This window comes from Chiloscyllium punctatum, chromosome 5 (assembly GCF_047496795.1).
Source record: "Chiloscyllium punctatum isolate Juve2018m chromosome 5, sChiPun1.3, whole genome shotgun sequence".
Classification (NCBI taxonomy): domain Eukaryota; kingdom Metazoa; phylum Chordata; class Chondrichthyes; order Orectolobiformes; family Hemiscylliidae; genus Chiloscyllium; species Chiloscyllium punctatum.
The window spans coordinates 21,177,689-21,196,886 of NC_092743.1; the positions used below are offsets into that span (position 1 = coordinate 21,177,689).

At 39.4% G+C, this 19,198-nt stretch overlaps 1 protein-coding gene across 23 annotated transcripts in view; it reads right to left on the reverse strand.

The window, feature by feature from the left end:
• Nucleotides 1-1,933: 1,933 nt before the first annotated feature.
• The window catches only part of LOC140476938 (focal adhesion kinase 1), a 556,498-nt gene continuing 539,233 nt past the window's right edge, over nucleotides 1,934-19,198 (reverse strand). For all 23 annotated transcript variants that reach the window (XM_072569910.1, XM_072569911.1, XM_072569912.1 and 20 more), the window contains 3 exons: nucleotides 13,231-13,386; nucleotides 8,087-8,167; nucleotides 1,934-2,957 (listed from right to left, as the gene is read on the reverse strand). In XM_072569910.1, the coding sequence (XP_072426011.1) occupies nucleotides 2,745-2,957; nucleotides 8,087-8,167; nucleotides 13,231-13,386 (450 nt within the window). In that variant the 3' untranslated portion in view covers nucleotides 1,934-2,744. The remainder of the gene's footprint in view (nucleotides 2,958-8,086; nucleotides 8,168-13,230; nucleotides 13,387-19,198) is intronic.

Sequence of the window (19,198 nt, forward strand, 5' to 3'; positions counted from 1 at the left end):
GGGGAGCGGTCAGTCCTAAAAGCTGAAGTCTTGTTTGAGGCAGTTCAGCAGTGGGTTGTGTGGAAACAGGCTGCTAGACACTCTCCTTCTGCCCTTTTAACTTCAACCTGTAAGCCTTTATTTTGTTTTGCTCTGCGTTTAAGGGGTCTGTTTACTGGGATGTTACATGTATTTTTTTAGAACAGCATAATTAAGTCTAGTTTGGATAGACTTGAGTTCTGTGAGCATTTTATATTCTGTCCTTTGTTTCATTCTGTAATTTTTGTCTGTTTTAAAACCTGGTAGTCAACCTAGCTTACTTTCTCTGGGCAATTTTCACTGTACACTTACCAAAACAAATAGTAAAGTTATGGTCTGGGCTGCCTGCTTAAGAATGCTGGAGTGGTCTGGCCTAGTCCGTAACGGACTAAAGAGGATACGAAGATTTCATATAAATTCCTCACCTGCCTCGGACTTGTCTATCTTAATGCTTTTCAAAACACGTCCCTACAGCAAGACCACAAAACAGAGCAGCTCACTATTGACCCTCCTCATTGCTGGCTGTACCAGTGTGTGCATGTGTGTTTGACATAAACTTGTTTTCTTTAGTTTGTGGTGTTTTATATTCAGAAAACAGACACTCAAGAGTGAGTTACAGACTGGAATCTAATCAATGGTTCTATATATAAACGTATGTCTGGAAATGAGGTACAGATCGGAATCTAATTGAGGGGTTCAGGGCGTTCATATATAGAACGACATATACTTGGGAATGGTCTGGAATCTAATCAGGTGCTAATGGTGTTTATGTTTAGAATAACAGGTAGCCAGGAGTGAGTTACAGACTGGAATCTAATTGAGGGGTTCAGAGGGATTGATAAATAGATGAACTGAGACACAGGTTCTAGAATTAAATTAATAACTCATGGTCTCATTTGAGCTTTAAAGGCTGGTCTAATGGAGGTGTTTAAAATAACATGAATTTCATGGAGTATTTCAGAGAAATTGTTCCCTGTTGACTTGGATTTCCCAATCAAAGGGCATTTCTTAATATTGGAATCAGACCATTTAGGAATGAAATCAGTAAATACATCTCTCACACAAAGGAGATTTATAACCTTTTTGTTCCAAAAGGCTGTAGATACTGCATTAACTTACATTTCAAGACTGAGATTAATACAATTTTATTAATTAAGGTTATTAAGATATATGAGCAAAGACAGGCAAACTGGAATTGTGGTACAGATCAGTTATGATCTAAATGAATGACAGAATAGCCTACTCTTTCTCATCTTCAGCTAAAGTACAGCTATAGAAGAAAATGAGGACAATAATTTGCTAACACCTGAAGTTTATTGATAATTTTTGAAATACTTCTGAAATTCTGGAAAATTACATCACTGTTTTTCTAACAGCATCCAGTCTGCTCAGGAAATTACTTTCCAAAGATATACTGCTTAAAAGCAGCAACATGATTCAGATAGAATTACTATAATGACACTTAGAAGGACATCATGTTTAATTATACAAGCTCCAGAAGACAAATCCATGGAAGAATAGAGTTGGACAAAATTGGAGAGATCTCACCTACTCTCCAGATACAGAGAAACACAAGATGAAATGGACAAATATGTTTGTATATCAAAAGATATTTGAGGATACTTAAATATCTTTATTTCTAGGACATGTGGACGGATTTGGCAAAACCACCTTTATTTCCCAGACAGCATTAGCTATAAACCACAAATTTGCACCAGAGCTACACAGGCCAGCTTCCCTTTCCTGTACAGCATGAGAATATTTGTCAACTAATTGGATTTGTATACTCTTGTGACCGGTACTTTTGGTACCAGCTCATAAATCATTTACAATTCTGGAGTTGTTGCCCAGTCCGATGCTTAACTGAGACAAAGTGCAGATGTATGTCAGGTAATATGTACAAAACATTACAAGGTTTTGCTTTTTATTAACACCTTTTTAATAGGTCAAATAACTGTACAGTTCATTATATTCTTCCTGAGAATAATTTATACCCCAAAATGAAGGAGGGAGTTCCAGAGAACAGGTAATACATATGGAAAATAGAAAAAAAAATGTACCACGCCTGCATACTACACTGTTCCCACAAACTCTTAGACAAGCCAGAAACAAGATGGTTAGTAACTAGTTTGTTTTTAATTGTGATCGTGGCTTTTGTTTTAAATAATTAAAAAATGAAGTTAAACAATAGCAGAACAAATATTAATACACAGCACTCAAGTTTGCTGCATCTGCAAATGCAGCACAATCTGTTCCAGGTTTTTTCTACACAACTAGCATGTATTTCTGCTTGAAGCACGATACAGTCTCAGATCTTTTCTACATGCTAGTTTTTTAATTAACACTTCAGAGTGTTGCTAAAATACAGGAGAACCTCCATTCACCACACTGAGGTGGAGTGACGAAGAAAGATTTTATTTTTGTTACCTTAAATGACTTCAGTCTGAAAATATAACATCTTTGTTCAAATCCTGTCGACGTACTGCAGCTAAATATTGGTCTATTTCTATTCAGTGATTAGAGTTCCAGTCTGGAGTTCCTGTACTGTACAGCAAGAATTCTCAGCCCTCAGGTGTCCCGGAATCCTCGACTTGACAGTACTTTTTCTGATTTCTATACATATGTAGATAGATAAGGTCTTTTTTTGGCTCTTTGTGATTCCACATGCTGGTGGTAGACTTGATCACACAATCATTTCAAAAACCCCCAGAGCAAGCTTCGGGCAGCTAGAGGGGCCGAGATTGACCAATCATTTTCAGTCTGGCTTGGTCAATAACATCCAACAAATTTTTGGCATCCACGGCTAATGCATGTGCAGCTGTCAGCATCTGCTTCTTGTATTCCTGCTGAAGAGTTGTCATCACATATTGTTGGGCCAGCTTCATTTTTCCAATTAATTCTGCTAGGTCAGAGTTTAGTAACTTCTGCGCCATCTCAATCTATAGAGGAAAAATAAGGTTAGAGGCTTCCACAATCAAACAAGTGTAAAAGATTAATTTGATATATGATGATGATTATAAAAACTGGTACCAACATCTCAAACAATTAAGCAGCATTTAGTTGAATTAATAAAACTATTCCAATTGCATGTGCTAAGGAGGACGTATAGTTGATAAGTGTTAATGCAGATATGCTACTAAAATATGAAACAGACAAAGCAAATTAGAAAATTCATTTGTGAAAAGGGAATTATCAAGAAACAAGTCAAAAAACATTGAATTTTTGATTATGAAAAGTTTTCTTGGAATGGACACAAAGGGACAGAATGTTTCCTCTTGTGGGAAGAGAATTACCAGAAGCACATTGGTGTAAAACCGTCATCATAAAACCCAGAATTCTGAAAAAACATCTGCACCCAAACAGTGGTGAGAATGTGGATCTTGCTACTTAAGGGAGTGGTTGAAGTAAACAGTACAGATGCATTTGAGGGGAAATAGTCACACTCATGAATAAGAAGGTTGTGATGATAGAAAAGAGAAAAGACAGGAGGAGAATTGAGAGGAGTAGATGCACTGATGGGGTTAAGTGGTCTATCTCTGTGCCATATATCCTCTGAATTAGACCACCAAACATCCTTTGGGACTTTTGGTTTGAAATTAATTTTAATTAAAAGAGCACTGTGCCAGGATTTGCTGGAAAATCACTGATGTGGTCACAGTGCATGCTTTTACTAATGCATAAGTTAGGGGGCAAGTTTAGGCAAAGTAAGTCTCAATGAGCTAAACATCTTCAGAACTTGCTCTTTGATGATCACTGTTTCAATCTCTGCCTTAAATGCCAGCTCACCCTTCAACACCATCACTGTAATTTTTTTCTTAAAGAAATCGCAGGATTTGCATATTAATTGATTATACGTCGTACAGAAAGTTAGGGCTTGCATTCAATGGTATTTTTCTAACTACTTAATTTTCAGTCAATGCCAGTGAACCTTATTGTAATGAAATGAAATATGTGCTTTTGATATTCAAATTCATCATCTGATTTTAATAATGGATACTTTCACGGAAGGAATTGTTTTATAAAAGAGGAACAAAACACCAACTTAAAATGGCCCTAACAATCACCTGTTCACACAGATAAGCCAAGCTTCATGAAAACAACATGGAATAAACAAAATTGTCTGAACTGAAATTAACATTTTATGATACTAAACCTAATTCACTGAGTCAGAGAAAAAAAAACACATTTTCTGTTTTGATTTACACCGATGTGAAGTTTCACACATTAGAGATTAGCAAAAAGACACTAACTGCAATTATCAAGCTTGGAAACAATGAACTTAGACATGGAAATACACAATCAGCTTAAATTTCAATAACTGGTTTTGGCAGAGCAGAAAGATAGAATTTTGACCATAAACTGGACCCAGGTGGAGCAAATGCTCTCAAGAAAGAAAAGTGCACAGTGACAGAGCTGATAAAGAAGAAACACCACAAGCTGAAAATTCAAAGGAGAACTGCTGCTGATTTGCCATTGCTGATGGTTCAAGTCTCCACAGTCTGAAGTTCCTCAAGGACTTTAAACTGTAATTTCCTTTCAATTCCTATTGTAATGGATTTTCTTGTGTAAACGTTATAACCAGTGTGCATAGACATGTGATCTTGCATCTTACTATTTCTCTGGGGTAAGAAAACAATAAAATAGCTCTCCAAATCAAGAAAACTCGGATTTGATATAGCAGACATTGGATAAATATAGTTTTATTAGAGAGAGATATAGCCTGCAGCTAAAAAAACAACACAAATTCTAATTATGGCCAACCTGGGGGGCTGCAAAGTGGGGAGCTGATTCAATCCTCCTAAACTGGTGAGAACAAAAGTTTAGTCAAGAAAGGAATCAATCTAAACACTTGAGTTTCATTCTTGAATGAAGCAATTTCCTTTTAAAGATTCAAATTAAAAATAAATCCATGCTGTATTCCTGTTCCATTTAAGCCAAACGTTCTCTCTCTATTTTCTCAGTACCTGACTTGGCGAATTCTCCCTATTTCTTAGTTGTTCGTCTATTTCTTTCTGAAACTTATATTTAATTGGTGAAGGGGGGAACAACACTGTTGATCATTATGTTCCCAGGTACCCTAGAGCTCTTGCTGTGCTGTTTAAGTTACTGGAAGTGTGAGCTGAAAGTGTAAATTACACTTGAGCTGAAAGATGCAGTAAAATGCTCCATTTCTGCAAGATTTGACTGACAAAAACACAGGAATTGAGAGATGTAATCTTTTCAACAGTGCCCCTTTCACAATTGTGGCGATACTAAATTACAGCATATGTTGTATGCGGAAAAGGAGTACGAGATGACACAAGTGGGTTAGCAGGCAAAGTTCAATGCAGAAAATTTTGTGCCATTACATGTCGGAGAAAAACAATGAATGCATGTACAGCCTAACTAGTAAGCTTATTGGTAGATTGGAGGAACAAAGATGTAGAAGGTAAAATACATTGCTTGTTAAAGATGTGAGTGAAGTACAAAGATGAAAGAAAGACAAACACAACTCTGGGTTTTATACATCAGGTTTCTGACAACACAAAGGAGGAAGTGATATTGCATTTCTTAGGTCACAGCAGAAAGAATGCATGATGATCTGGGCAATTCATTATAGGAAGGATATCAGCAATGTAGGATAGGGTATATGAATAGGAAGGGCTTGGAGGGATAAGGGCCGGGTGCTGGCAGGTGGGTCTAGGTTGGGTTGGGATATCTGTTAGGCATGGATGGGTTGAACCAAAGGGTCTGTTTCCATGCTATACATCTCTATGACTCTATAGGAAGGATTGGCTACAATCGTATCAGGATTCACAAAAGGGATATCATGCTTGACAAATTTTTACGGTGCTGTAGCTTTAAGAAGTGTCCTTTGTCCTGGTTTCTTTTCGAGAGATTGGGGGCAGGTATGGAGCAATTTGAGAAGATAAACAACTTGAGACTCCTTGGGTTTTTTTTTAAAACAGTTGGAACAATAGAAGCAGCATGAATGGGTGTGGTCAAGCTCTCACACATCCAGAATTTTTAGCAACAACTGCTGAAAACTAATTGAGGTCTCAGCAGGATTGGAAGACAGTGAATCTCTCCCAGCTGCTATACATTCTCTTTGGGAGCTGCTGCTTGTACCTCTTTTTTGCTGATAGAATTGCATGTGAGACAATCTTCTTTTTTAATTTGCCTTTTTGCCACCTTATGGGATGTTACTATAGTAGTAAAATAATCTTTTATTCTGTTAAGTTTTCCAATAGAGTAAAATTATTCCAAGTTCCTCTTTCTTTTGTTGTATTTGAAATATAGTATTGGAATGAATTGTGTTTTGCTTAATGTCAAGTATAGTTTGACCAACTGAAATGCATTTGGAATGCAGCATCTTTGACATCATTTACTTTTGACGTAAGAGAACATTAGGGTATAGGCTACCTTCTTAACATATTTTCAGGGGTCTGGTCTGGTCCATAACAAACTGAAGGCTCTTGTTGGGATCAAAGTCTCTAATTTTAGTTTTCTGTTGGTTAGAGAAGTTAATAAATGACCCTGACCTCATGCAATCGTATCTTTTCTTTGGCATCTTATCAAATGATGAGGGAACAAAACGTAATATAAAAATTTGCAGATCACACAAAGTTGGGTGGGAGGATGTACTGTGAGGGAAGATGAAGAGATAATTCAGTGTGATGTGGAGAAGATGAATGAGTTGTCAAATGCATGGCAGAGGAAGTTTAATGTACATAAGTGTGAGGTTAACCACTTTGGCAGCAAAACAGAAGGCAGATTATCTGAATGGTGATAGATTGGGAAAGGGGGAGATGCAACAAGACCTGGGTGTCCTTGTATATTAGTAGTGGAAGTGAGCATGCAGATGGTGAAGAAGGCAAATGGATGTTGGCAGTCATAGCGAGCGTATTTGAGTAAAGAAACAGGGATGCCTTGCTGCAATTTTACAGGACTTCAGAAAGACTACACTTGGGAGTATTGTATGCAGTTTTGAACTCTGACTGAGGAAGGATGTTCTGGCTATGGAGGGAGTACAACAAAAGTTTACCAGACTGATTCTTGGGATAATAGAACAGTTAAGACTGGGCTTTAGAAGAAACGGGGGTGAGGGTAGAACCTCATAGAAATCCAGAAAATTCTAACTAGACTAGACATGGTAAACACAGGAAGGATGTTCCCGATGATCGGGAGAGCTCAAAACTAGGGATCCCAGTTTAAGGGTGGGCTGCTCATTTAGGACTGAATTTAGAAATTTCTTCACCCAGTGTGTACTGAGCCCGTGGAATTCTCTGCCACAAAAAAAATAATTGAGGCCATTGAATGTTTTCAAGAAGGCACTAGATCGAGATCTGAGGGCTAAAGAGATAAACAGATATGGGCAAAACTGAACAGGGTGATCACCTGAGGATTAGTGTCAACTTGTTGGGCCATATGGCCTGTTTCCACATGGTAGAGGTTCTATGATGATGATTTTCTTTTCCTTTTATTAGAGCTTGGAATGCTTTAATGGCTACTGAAGTAGATTACAAAAACATTGGTGATGAAATTATTCTTTCACACAAATATAATGTGGATAGAAGTTTTAAAAAATGTAATAAGCTTAATGACCATTAATGGGAGTTCCATTATTCAAGTTCAGGAGTCGCAGTTTAGCTTAAAACAGCAGTTTAGAACTTTGGAACATCTGCTATATTTGTCTAATGTGTTCAAACACAAAAAAAGGCATATCCTGGCTTTTAAAATTTACATAATAGCTGTATAACTTTAAAAAAATAAAGCTGGGATTTTACTAGAATTATTACCTATCATGTTGCACACAGGGAGTTAGCACCGAAGCTAGCGAAGCGTAAATTTGAGGAGAAACTTTCATCACATACAGGAATGTGCGAAAATGCATGGTTTAACAAGTTTACACAGGTAGCTTCTGTGATAAATGTGGGCATAGGAATTTATAATGAACACGCTGCCAAGAAAAGAGTTTAGGTGCATTTATAAATACATACACAGAAAGATTTACTCATTAACTAGCAAATACTGTATGGTAAATGGCAATGAGTTTGATCAACTAAGGCCAAACTTAATCTTAGCTTACCTCTCTATGGGTGCTTGCTGGAAGTGAAGGAATTGTTTCATCCACTGTAGCCAATAAAGTTCTTAATGCCAAACCAACCTCCTGAGAACACATTTATCAGAATCAAAGCACTTCTGACAATAAACCGATCAATTTAGTGCAGAACAAGAACAGTGGGACTCTCATTTACTTTTGCTAAATTTAAAGAAATTGAGCTGTGTTGGCAGAACAGGATCCAATGAATTTTTATTTTTTGTATAAACACCATTGATTTGTGACATATTCAAGGATTTTATTTAACTAATCTTGCTTTGAATGTCTTTTTTTACCATGGTGATCTGAGAAGAAACAATTTTGAAGCCCTTTCTGGTCAGGGTAGTGAAGTGATCTTAGTTGGCTGTTTTTCATCACATTTGAGGGCAGCATTAAGGTTTGACAATGTTTTAACACAGATTATCTTAGTACTATGGAAAACATCACAGAATTTGGGGAAGTTAAAAAATCTGTAGTTCACAATGGTACTTTCATAATAGAATACAAACTCCACATTTAAGTGAAGAGCATATAATCATGTTGTTCTGTCTCAACCTACAGTCATACTTATAATATAGATTTGACATGACCAAAAAAAAAACTAGGCTTATTGCTAAATGAAATCAATCAGAAATTCCTGTATAGGATTTAACTTCTCACAGCTATAAGATTAGAAGTAGTGTAATTGAAAAAGTCTGAGAATAGCACATTTCGCAGGCAATTGAGATGGATAACACTGCACAGTAATTATCTATAATTGTCATTTTTTGCTTTTAACATTCTAACCCTTTTCAAAATGATTTTACAGCATTCCACATCAGAGTGGCTGAGCTATTTTTGCCTCTTGCTATTAAAATGTACACTTGTGAAAGATTTCCCACGTCTTGCTGAGAGAGATAGGTCAATTTAGTGCTAATTAAATGCAGTTTTGTGCTCAGTTGGGAATGCATGAATCAGTTTCAATATTACTCAATGGATAGTTTTTGATGTAATTCCAGAGGTGAAACAGCAACGTTTAATTGTGTGTAAAACAAAGAACTGCAGATGTTGGCAATCTGCAACAAAAATAAATTGCTGGAAAAACACAGCAAGTTTGGCAGCATCTGTGGTGAGAGAAACAGAGTTAATGTTTAACTTAATTATACTTTTCCATTTTCAAGGGAGAGAAGGAAGCTGCACCATGGTGAAAAATTTATGAATTTCTTTTTCAATTTCCACTCTGCTCTCAACTCACCAAGTCCATCTCTAACTCGTCTGACATCTTAGTTTCCATCCCTAGAAATAGGATGGACATCAGTATCCGTTACAAAATCACTGACTACCACAGTTACTATATTGAACTATATCACCTCACACCCCACTTCCTGTAAGGACTTTTATTACATTCTCCCAGATTCTGCCTCCATTACATTTTCCACAGGTGGGCCTCAGAAATGTTCACCTTTTTCTCAACTGAGGACTCCGTCCTACTGTGTTGACAGGGCCCTTAGCCATGATCAACCTACTCTCCACACTGATCCCCAGCCTTTCTCTTTCCTCCCATAACAAAGATTTTTTTAAATTTCAAAAATATACTTTATTCATAAAATACTTTGATGGTCTGTACAGTTGGACATGCCATACATATGTAAACATTCCATTTCTTTGCATACTGAAACAGAGTAATCATTCCTATTTACAGGTCTGTACGATTACATTTTTAGCTGAGGCGTCAGCAGAGCCCAAATAACTGCGCGGGCCCCCTGTTCTTCTTTAGGCAGATGTTACACGGTGGTCTTTCCCCATTGCGCCTTGGCAGCAGCTGCCCCAAGCTTCAGTGCGTCCCTCAACACGGAGTCCTGAACCTTGAAATGTGCCAGTCTGCAACACTCTGTCGGGGTCAACTCCTTCAGCTGGAAGATCAACAGGTTTTGGACCGCCCAGAGAGCATCCTTCACCGAGTTGATGATCCTCCAGGCACAGTTGATGTTTGTCTCGGTGTGCGTCCCGGGGAACAGGCCGTAGAGCACGGAGTCCCGCGTCATGGTGCTGCTCGGGACGAACCTCTACAAACACCACTGCATTCCTCTCCAGACTTCTTCTGCGTAGGCACATTCCAGAAGGAGGCGTGTGACAGTCTCGTCTCCCCCACAGCCACTTCCAGGGCAGCGTGCGGTGAGGCTGAGAGTCCAGGCGTGCATAAAGGATCTCACAGGCAGAGCCCTTCTCACCACCAGCCAAGCCATGTCTTGGTGCTTGTTGGAAAGTTCTGGCGATGAAGCATTCTGCCAAATGGCTTTGACAGTCTGCTCAGGGAACCGCTCGATAGGATCCGCCCTCTCCTTTTCCCAAAGGGTCTCAAGGACACTACGTGCTGACCACTTCCTGATGGACTTGTGGTCAAAGGTGTTTTTCTTCATAAACTTCTCCACAAAGGATAGGTGATACGGAATGGTCCAACTACTCGGAGTGTTCCGCGGCAGCGAGGCCAGGCCCATCCTTCGCAACACCGGGGACAGGTAGAACCTCAGTACATGGTGACACTTGGTGTTTGCGTACCAGGGATCCAAGCACAGCTTGATGCAGCCACACACAAAGGTGGCCATCAGGGTGAGGGTGGCATTGGGTATATTTTTTCCCCCATTGCCCAGATCTTTGTACAGCAAGTCCCTTCAGATCTCCATATAAACTGGAAGATGGCCCGGGTGACTGCAGCAGCACAGGTTCTGAGAATAGGTCAGACCTGTGCCACGTATAATAGCAATGACAGTGCCTTACACCTGTTGACCTGGTTTTTTTCCCGCGATGGAGAGCGACCGTAGCTTCCATCTGCCCAGTTTCTGCCTCACTTTGCTGATACGCTCCTCCTAAGACTTGGCGCACGCCCCAGCCCCCCCCCCCCGAATCAAACACCCAGCACCTTCAGGTGGTCGGTCCTGACGGTGAATGGGATCGAGGATTGGTCGGCCCAGTTCCCGAAGAGCATGGCCTTGCTCTTGCCTTGGTTTGCCTTGGCCCCCGAGGCCCGTTCGAACTGGTCACATATGCACAGGAGTCTGTGCACGGACAGCGGATCCGAGCAGAAAATGGCGACGTCATCCATGGACAGGGAGGCCTTACCCTGCAGGCCCCTGCTGCCAAGAATAGTCACCCCTCTCAGACTCGCATCCTTCCTGATGGACTCGGGAAATGGCTCTATGCAGCTCACAAACAAGGCAGGAGAGAGAGGGCAGCCCTGCCTGACTCCAGATCTGACTGGGAAGCTATCTGATTCCCACCCATTGATTGAGACTGCACTGACAATGTTGGTGTAGAGCAGTCTGATCCAAGTGCAGATTCCCTCCTGAGTGATATCCTGTCAAAGGCTTTCTCCTGGTCCAGGCTGATCAGGCAGGTGTCCAACCCTCTGTCCTGCACGTAGGCGATCGTATCCCTGAGGAGTGCGAGACTCTCAGCAATCTTCCTGCCTGGTACAGCACAGGTTTGGTCGGGGTGAATCACCGACCCCAGGGCAGACCTGACCCGGTTGGCGATTACCTTTGACAGAATTTTGTAATCCACATTTAACAGTGAGATTGGTCTCCAATTTTTGAGTTCCTCCCTCTCCCCCTTCTGCTTGTAGATGAGGGTGATGATGCCTTTCCTCATGGATTCACTCATGGTACCTGCCCGAAGCATACTGAGATACACCTCCAGCAGGTCCTGGCCAATCAAGTCCCACAGAGCGGAGTAGAGCTCGACCGGTAAGCCGTCGCTACTGGGAGTTTTATTCTTTTCGAAGGACTCTAGGGCCTTGGTCAGCTTGTCCAGAGATAGTGGCTGGTTCAGCCTCTCGCGTGTTCTGTCGTCTAAGACCTCCGTGATAGAGGACAGGAACGACTGGGAGGCCGCGCTGTCAGTCGGCTTTGCGTCATACAGACTGGCATAGAAGGATTTACTGATCCTCATGACGTCAGCCTGAGATGACGTTATTGAGCCATCTTCTTCCTTCAGGCTGCTGAGCGTGGAGCTCTCTTTGTGCACCTTCTGGAAGAAGAAATGTGAGCACATCTCGTCCTGCTCCACCGAGCGGACCCTGGACCGGAAGATTATCTTGGAGGCTCCGAGGCAAAAATAACCAGGGTAACCATAACAAAGATTCCACCTGCCTCTGCATCCAAAGGATCATTTCTGCCATCTCCAGTGGGATACCACACAATTTCCTCGCACCTTTTCAGCGTTCCTGGGACATCCTGGTTAACTCTTCCTCCAATCCCAACACTTCCCCACATTATCTTAGCATCTGCCCATACAATTGCAGAAGGTGTAACACCTATCTGCTTACCTCCTCCATATTCACTATTCAAGACCCCAGATTTAGAAACAAATTACCTGTACCTCACTCAATATAGTCTAATGTATTCACTGCTCACAAAGAGGAGATAATCTCTACACTGGGGAGACGAAACACAGACTGAGTAACTGCTTTGCAAAACATTTACATTCTCTTCATAATCATGACCCGGAGTTTCCAAGTTCCTGCCAATTCAACACATCACCATGTTCCCTGGCTGCTATTTGTATCTCGGGCTTGCTGCAGTGCTTCCGCAATGCTCAATGAAAGCTGGATGAATAACACCTCATCTTCCACTTGGAGACCTTGCAAATCTTCAGGTTTCAATGTCGAGCTCTATTATTTTAGAGCCTGAACATCTCCTTCCATGACTTTTACCCAACTCTGTACTCTAGTGCTGTCATGACACGAGATGGTTTCAGCACAACCAACCCATTTTCACCTCTTATTGTCCCCATTATTACCTATCTGTCTTTTCTACTTCCCTTGCATACTATCAACAATCCCTTTACCCAACGTTTCCCCTCTCTTTCTCTCTGAGCTCCACCTATTCTGTCCCTACCTCCTGTCATCAAGATAAACTACCTTTTCCTAGACGCTATCACTTCTGAACAAGGGTCACTGGAGTTGAGGTGAAATTTTAACGCTGTTTTTCTCTCTACAGATGCTGCTGGACCTGCTGGGTTTCTCCAGCAATTTCTCATTTTGTGTCTAATCCTGTGTGCCCATCAATTATGCTTCTACAATCTTTTTCCAGAGTATTATTACTGACCTCAAGTGTAAAATCATCCAGAGTATCAAATTTTAAAGAGCTTCTCACCTTTACCATCGGTATGTATTCTTCTGGAGGTGCTGGCTGTATTTTACTAGACATTTCTATCACGGCCTTCACCAATCCAGTTACATTTTCATACACTTTGTCATTGGAACGGTCCAGGTTAGCTGTGGGTGGGGGGCTTATTTCTTGTGGTTGAATCTAGATCACAAGAATCAAGCTGATTAAAGCATCACATGATATTTTACTTTTTCAAATGACAACACATCATCACTGATTGTTAGGTAAAGAAACGTCTGAAGCTCCATGGGGAGCTACAGAATGTTATAGAGTCATGGCATATACAGAACAAAAAACAGAATTCTTTGTTAAAAAATGAGATGCAGTTAACAGCAATGTCACAATAGTTAGTTTCTTGTGTGAATGTTTTCACACTTTAAGGACATGTCACTCAGCCCTTGTCTGAGCTACATCTTTACATTACACAACAATAAAAGGTGACCTCAAAAAAATCAGGAACCACAGGAATAATTTCAAGTCTGTCGGTTAATTATGGGATTTAATTCATCATTACCTACCTCACATTACATACCAGTATTGCTCATCTAGCCCACATCATAACTCTTCTCAATGAGGTTGTAATTAACATTATTATTTCCAAAATATCTGTTCATTTCAAAAAGTGCATTAATGTTAACAAGCTTCACTAAATGGACTTGGTACATCTCACTGCCAACTTACCATAAGATACAGGAGCAGAATTTGGCCAGAGCATTGAGTCTGCTCCGCTACTCGATCATGGTTAGTATGCTTCTTAATCCCTTTTCTCTGTCTTCTCCCCATAACCCTTGATCTCTGACTAATCAAGAAACTGTCTATCTTGATCTTAAATACCATCAACAACTTGGCCTCTACAGCCTTCTGCAGATTCACCATTTCTGGCTGAAGAAATTCCTCCTCATCTCAGTTCTAGTATCTCTGAGATACTAGCCTCTCCTCCTACTGGAAGCAGTTTCTCCAAGCCCACTGTATTCTCTAAGTTTCAATGAGATTCCCCCTGCTTCCCGAACTTTTTAACACCATCAACCGCTCCTCAAATGACAAGCCCTTCATCTCAGGATCCGTCTTGTAAACCTGCTAGCATATCCTCTCTTAGATGTGGAGCCTAAAACTGCTCATATTCCAAATGTGGTCTGACCAGAACCTCATACAGAATAATTTGGAAACATTTCACTTGAAACATTAATCCTTGAGTACTAATACTCTTTGTCTCATGATCCTACCCTAGCCTTGTAAAAAGTTGAATATTCATGACACAGAACCTCAACTCATACTAATGGCATTATCACATACATTTTCTGTTACATGAATTTAAAACATTGAAGAACGCAGACATGTTTTCCATCCAAATAACAACGTAAAAACTTGATTTATTTTACAAACAACATTAACTGTCCAATTCTCTGCTCATAGAAGTGAGGAATGGATATGGGAGTACTCTGACAGGTTGAGAACCAAGGGCCTGGAATGACCATCCTTGAATTAAAGGCAGCAGAGCCATTTGCAGAGCAAAATTCCACCTGCTCCACGCCAATGTTGTATTGCAATCCTAATCTCCAAACAGTTAAAAGGTCAAGTTGCATTTCCCACGCAGTTATTGTTAGATTAGATTAGATTAGATTACTTACAGTGTGGAAACAGGCCCTTCGGCCCAACAAGTCCACACCGCCTCGCCGAAGCGCAACCCACCCATACCCCTACATCTACCCCTTACCTAACACTACGGGCAATTTAGCATGGCCAATCCACCTGACCTGCACATCTTTGGACTGTGGGAGGAAACCGGAGCACCCAGAGGAAACCCACGCAGACACGGGGAGAATGTGCAAACTCCACACAGTCAGTCGCCTGAGGCGGGAATTGAACCCAGGTCTCTGGCGCTGTGAGGCAGCAGGGCTAACCACTGTTATTGCTGCGCTAAGTAAGCCCTAAATTTACTAACTATGAGAGCTAAATGTACGGGCATTATTGTGCTGAATATGCAACAAAATGGTCTGTCCAATCTTATTTCATGATGTGGAGGTGCCAAGTGTTGGACTGTGGTGGACAAAGTCAAAAGTCACATGACACAGGGTTATATTCCAATAGGTTTCTTTGAACCCTCCAGTTTTTGGAGCCTCACTCATTCCTTAGACAGTTAGCGAGAGAGAATACATCGGACACAGAATTTATAAGTAAAAGATCAAAGGATCATACAACTTATGCAAATGATTTGAACAAACCTAGCTGGCTATTAAGTCTTTAATCAGTTAGAATGGGGATGCAGCTTTCAATTGATTAATATGGAAATCCCAGAATTTCTGTCAAGTCACTGCCCCATGATATCTTCAGATTTTATCAGTATAAAGGTGACATCTCAGGATGGACAAGAAATTTAGGTGCGAGGCCGTGTTTCGAGTCTACTTGCGTTTCAACCTGGAGTCAGACTGGTTTTATTTCCAAAGTAGGAATTTATATAACACCACCGTGACTGTCTACAAATCTTATGCTTTTTGAACAAAATAGAATGTATCTGCAAATACTAATCTGCAAATGCAAATTCATCCCATAGATTTGTGTTTGTGTGTGTGTGTGTATGTATGTGTGTGAGTGTGACAGAGAGAGAGCGAGAGAGAGAGAGCGAGAGCGCGAGATATAGTGTGGGTGTGTATGTGCATGCTTGAGAGGGAGTGCATGGGAGTGTGAATGAGTACGTATGTGTGAGAGTGTGCATGTGAGTGTGTGAACAAGTGTGACTCCAGGTTAAGCCAAAAACAAACTCACACCTAAAATAGATTGTCTCACCTGAGGTGTCACCTTTATACTGATAAAACCCGAAGTTATCTTGGACAGTGACTTGAAAGAAATTCTGGGATTTCCATATTAATTAACAGAAACCTGCATCTCCATTCTAACCGATTAAAGATTTAATAGCCAGCTAGGTTTGTTCAAAATATTCACATAAGTTGTATGACCCTTTGATCTTTTACTTATAAATTGTGTCCGATGTATTCTCGCTCACTACTGCCTGAGGAAGGAGTAGGGCTCTGAAAGCTTGCCATTTCAAATAAACCTATTGGAATATAACCTGGTGTCATGTGATTTTGACTAAATCTTACTTCATACAGCACTATGAAAACTTTGACACGATCTTCATCTCTGGTTTGGGCAGAATTTAAAGCACTATATGTTAGTTCACTGCTCAATGCAGTTTCTCACTGACCAACAACTTTTTTTTTCTGGTGATATATACTAGACCAACATATCTTTATTGGAGACATGTAGCACTCTCAGTAGATGGATAAATTGGATTCAGTTTACAACTGCCATTTGTAGAATCACATATGACTACAAAGATTTAGAACTTTTATTAAAATAACAACCATGTGAATGAAGAGATTAAACAGTAAGAAAGTTTAAATGGGAACAAAATATTGCTACACTTAAACTGAATAAACAAAAACCATTTCTCTCCACCATGAGAAAAATCAATAATCAAATGTTTTTGTGCAGCAAATGGTTTTATATCTCAAATGATGGATAAAAAAAACTACATATAATTTTTCGAATAAAAATGGAACGGTCCATTACGTAACTTTGCAAATGTTCAATTCAAGCATCACAAACTTTGGCAGTGGACAAATGAAATTCTAGCAAAGCATTTACCAAACATTCCCATCTTGCATTTCAGTACACTACATATGAATTTCATTCAAATAACAGATTCTACCAGCAATTCATTAAAACAAGGCCACAGGAAGATTAGTAAAAGTAGTCAACATCCTAAATGATTTAATTTAAATTTGAACGTTAGTAAAAAGGGTGATTATGACCACATTCAAGAAAGTAAGTTGAATATGTGTTGTTAAGACACACAACAAAGAGCTATAATTTAAATATAACATCAGAAGGTGACTAGAAAAGGGAACTTATATTTTCTGCAAAAATGAGCCCTAAATTGATCTCTAACCTTTCATTAAAAGCTCAATGTTCTTACTTATTTCACTTGTAAAAAGGATACATTTGTACATCACCTCGTTTGTAGTGTCCTACAAATTATTGTTGGGCATACAACCTTATGGCTCTTTTGGAATTCTGACTTATTTTTATATTAAAATTTGTTTCAGTGCGGACTATTAAGAAGTCACACAAACACCATGATAAGGAAAAAGTAAGTGCTTGCAAAAGGGATCTACTTAAGAAATGATTATGCCTTTTGTAGTATTTGTATTTCTCAAGAGGTGTGCGAAGATCACAGAGATTTAACGATGTTGATATGCTGGAAATATAGATCTCTGTACAAACTTCTTAAAATTTTTTTAAAGAGTGCACCCAGAAGAAGTCAATTCCAACTTTACATTTAAATTTCATCATATATTCATTTGAGATGGCAATGTCATTAGTTGTAACCTCTTGCTAATCTGCTGCCAAAATTTTCAGTTCACTTCTGATCAACAAGGAAATGCAGATAACAATGCAGTATTCACTGAGAGAAAGATTACAGTCAGGACTTCATTGCACCTAGTAAGTCCGTTTATACATCTATAGCATGAAGTAAGGAAATTACTTGTCAATTTTGATGAAAATCTCAAATCTATTTTTTGGTCAATTTACTTCATTTAGGTTGGTCTCCCTTTCTCCAGTCCACTGTTCTAAGCTTGAACAAAAATGTAAAGGAGACAAGAGCCCCTTGACCTTTATTTGTTTCACATTTGAAGCAGTTCAAATTAATCAAATCACTTTTCCACTTCAGTGAAAATATTGACCCATCCCAAACAACAGTAATGAAAGAGAGACCAAAAAAAAGTGTTAGGTTGCAACAAAGCAAAACACTGGGGATTCCAAAACTACAAGTTAGACATTGCTAAAAAAAAAACACGCTTTTTGTTTTGCACTTATCAGGACTAGGAGAAAAGAAACATACTTGTAAAAATGAGACACCAACTTTGAAGTTCTGTATTCCAAAGCAAAATGTTTGTTTTATTTTATGGAGGTTTTAGACTCCTATTTATAAGATGTAAAAGCATGTTATAAACATATCTATTCTCAAAATATCTGACAATGGGACAGGTGCAAAGTTTAGTCAAAAGGCAATATTATAATCAGTAGGAAATTTTATTTGAAGTGGGAAATATGGGTGCAAGTAGTCCAATAGAATTGTTCTGCTACTGAGGTGAAGCTAAATAATCTTGCCTTTGCTGATGATGAAAGTAACAATTTGTTTTGTGTCTTCATATCATTAATTCATTTTTTAGTCTATGATAACTGAGACAAACTTCTTCAACCTACACTACCAATTTAATCTGCATGGCAACTGTAATGGTCCATTGTTACAAGGAGGCAAGCTTCTTGATCCACTCTTAAGTACTGGGCCAGAAAAAAAAAACACAGATGGAATGAACATAGCTGTGGTAGAAATGCAAAAATCAATAAAAACAAGACAACTGCCAATGCACAGAGCATCAACAGTACTGAACTGATGTTCCTGCCTTGATTGCATCCAGTACACACCACTGATTTCTCAAATTTTATTTCAGAATTTTAGTCATAAGATCACGATCCTAAACAGAAGTTTCCATATTAACATTGGTTACCATTTGACAATTTATTTCTGCTACCTTGAATTCTAATGTGGTTCATTTTCAAAGTGGGAAATTGATTTTCAGACAGGCCAAAGCCACAATGTAACAATTTTTAAATAAAGGGATTGAGCACTCCAAAGTACACAATAAACTGAACGAAGTGGATATTTCTCATAATGCATTTCAATGATCTAGAATACACTGCTGGAAAAGGTGGCTGTAGCAGATTTAACAATAGTTTTCAAAAAGGAATTGGATTTATGCTGAAATAACACAAGTCACAGGGCTCTGGGGAATGTGCAGAGGGTCCTCTCAAAGGGCCAAGCTGGTATGATAGCCTCAACTTTCTCCTCCTCTTCTGAAACACTTTTTTTTAAAACCCTTATTTAGTC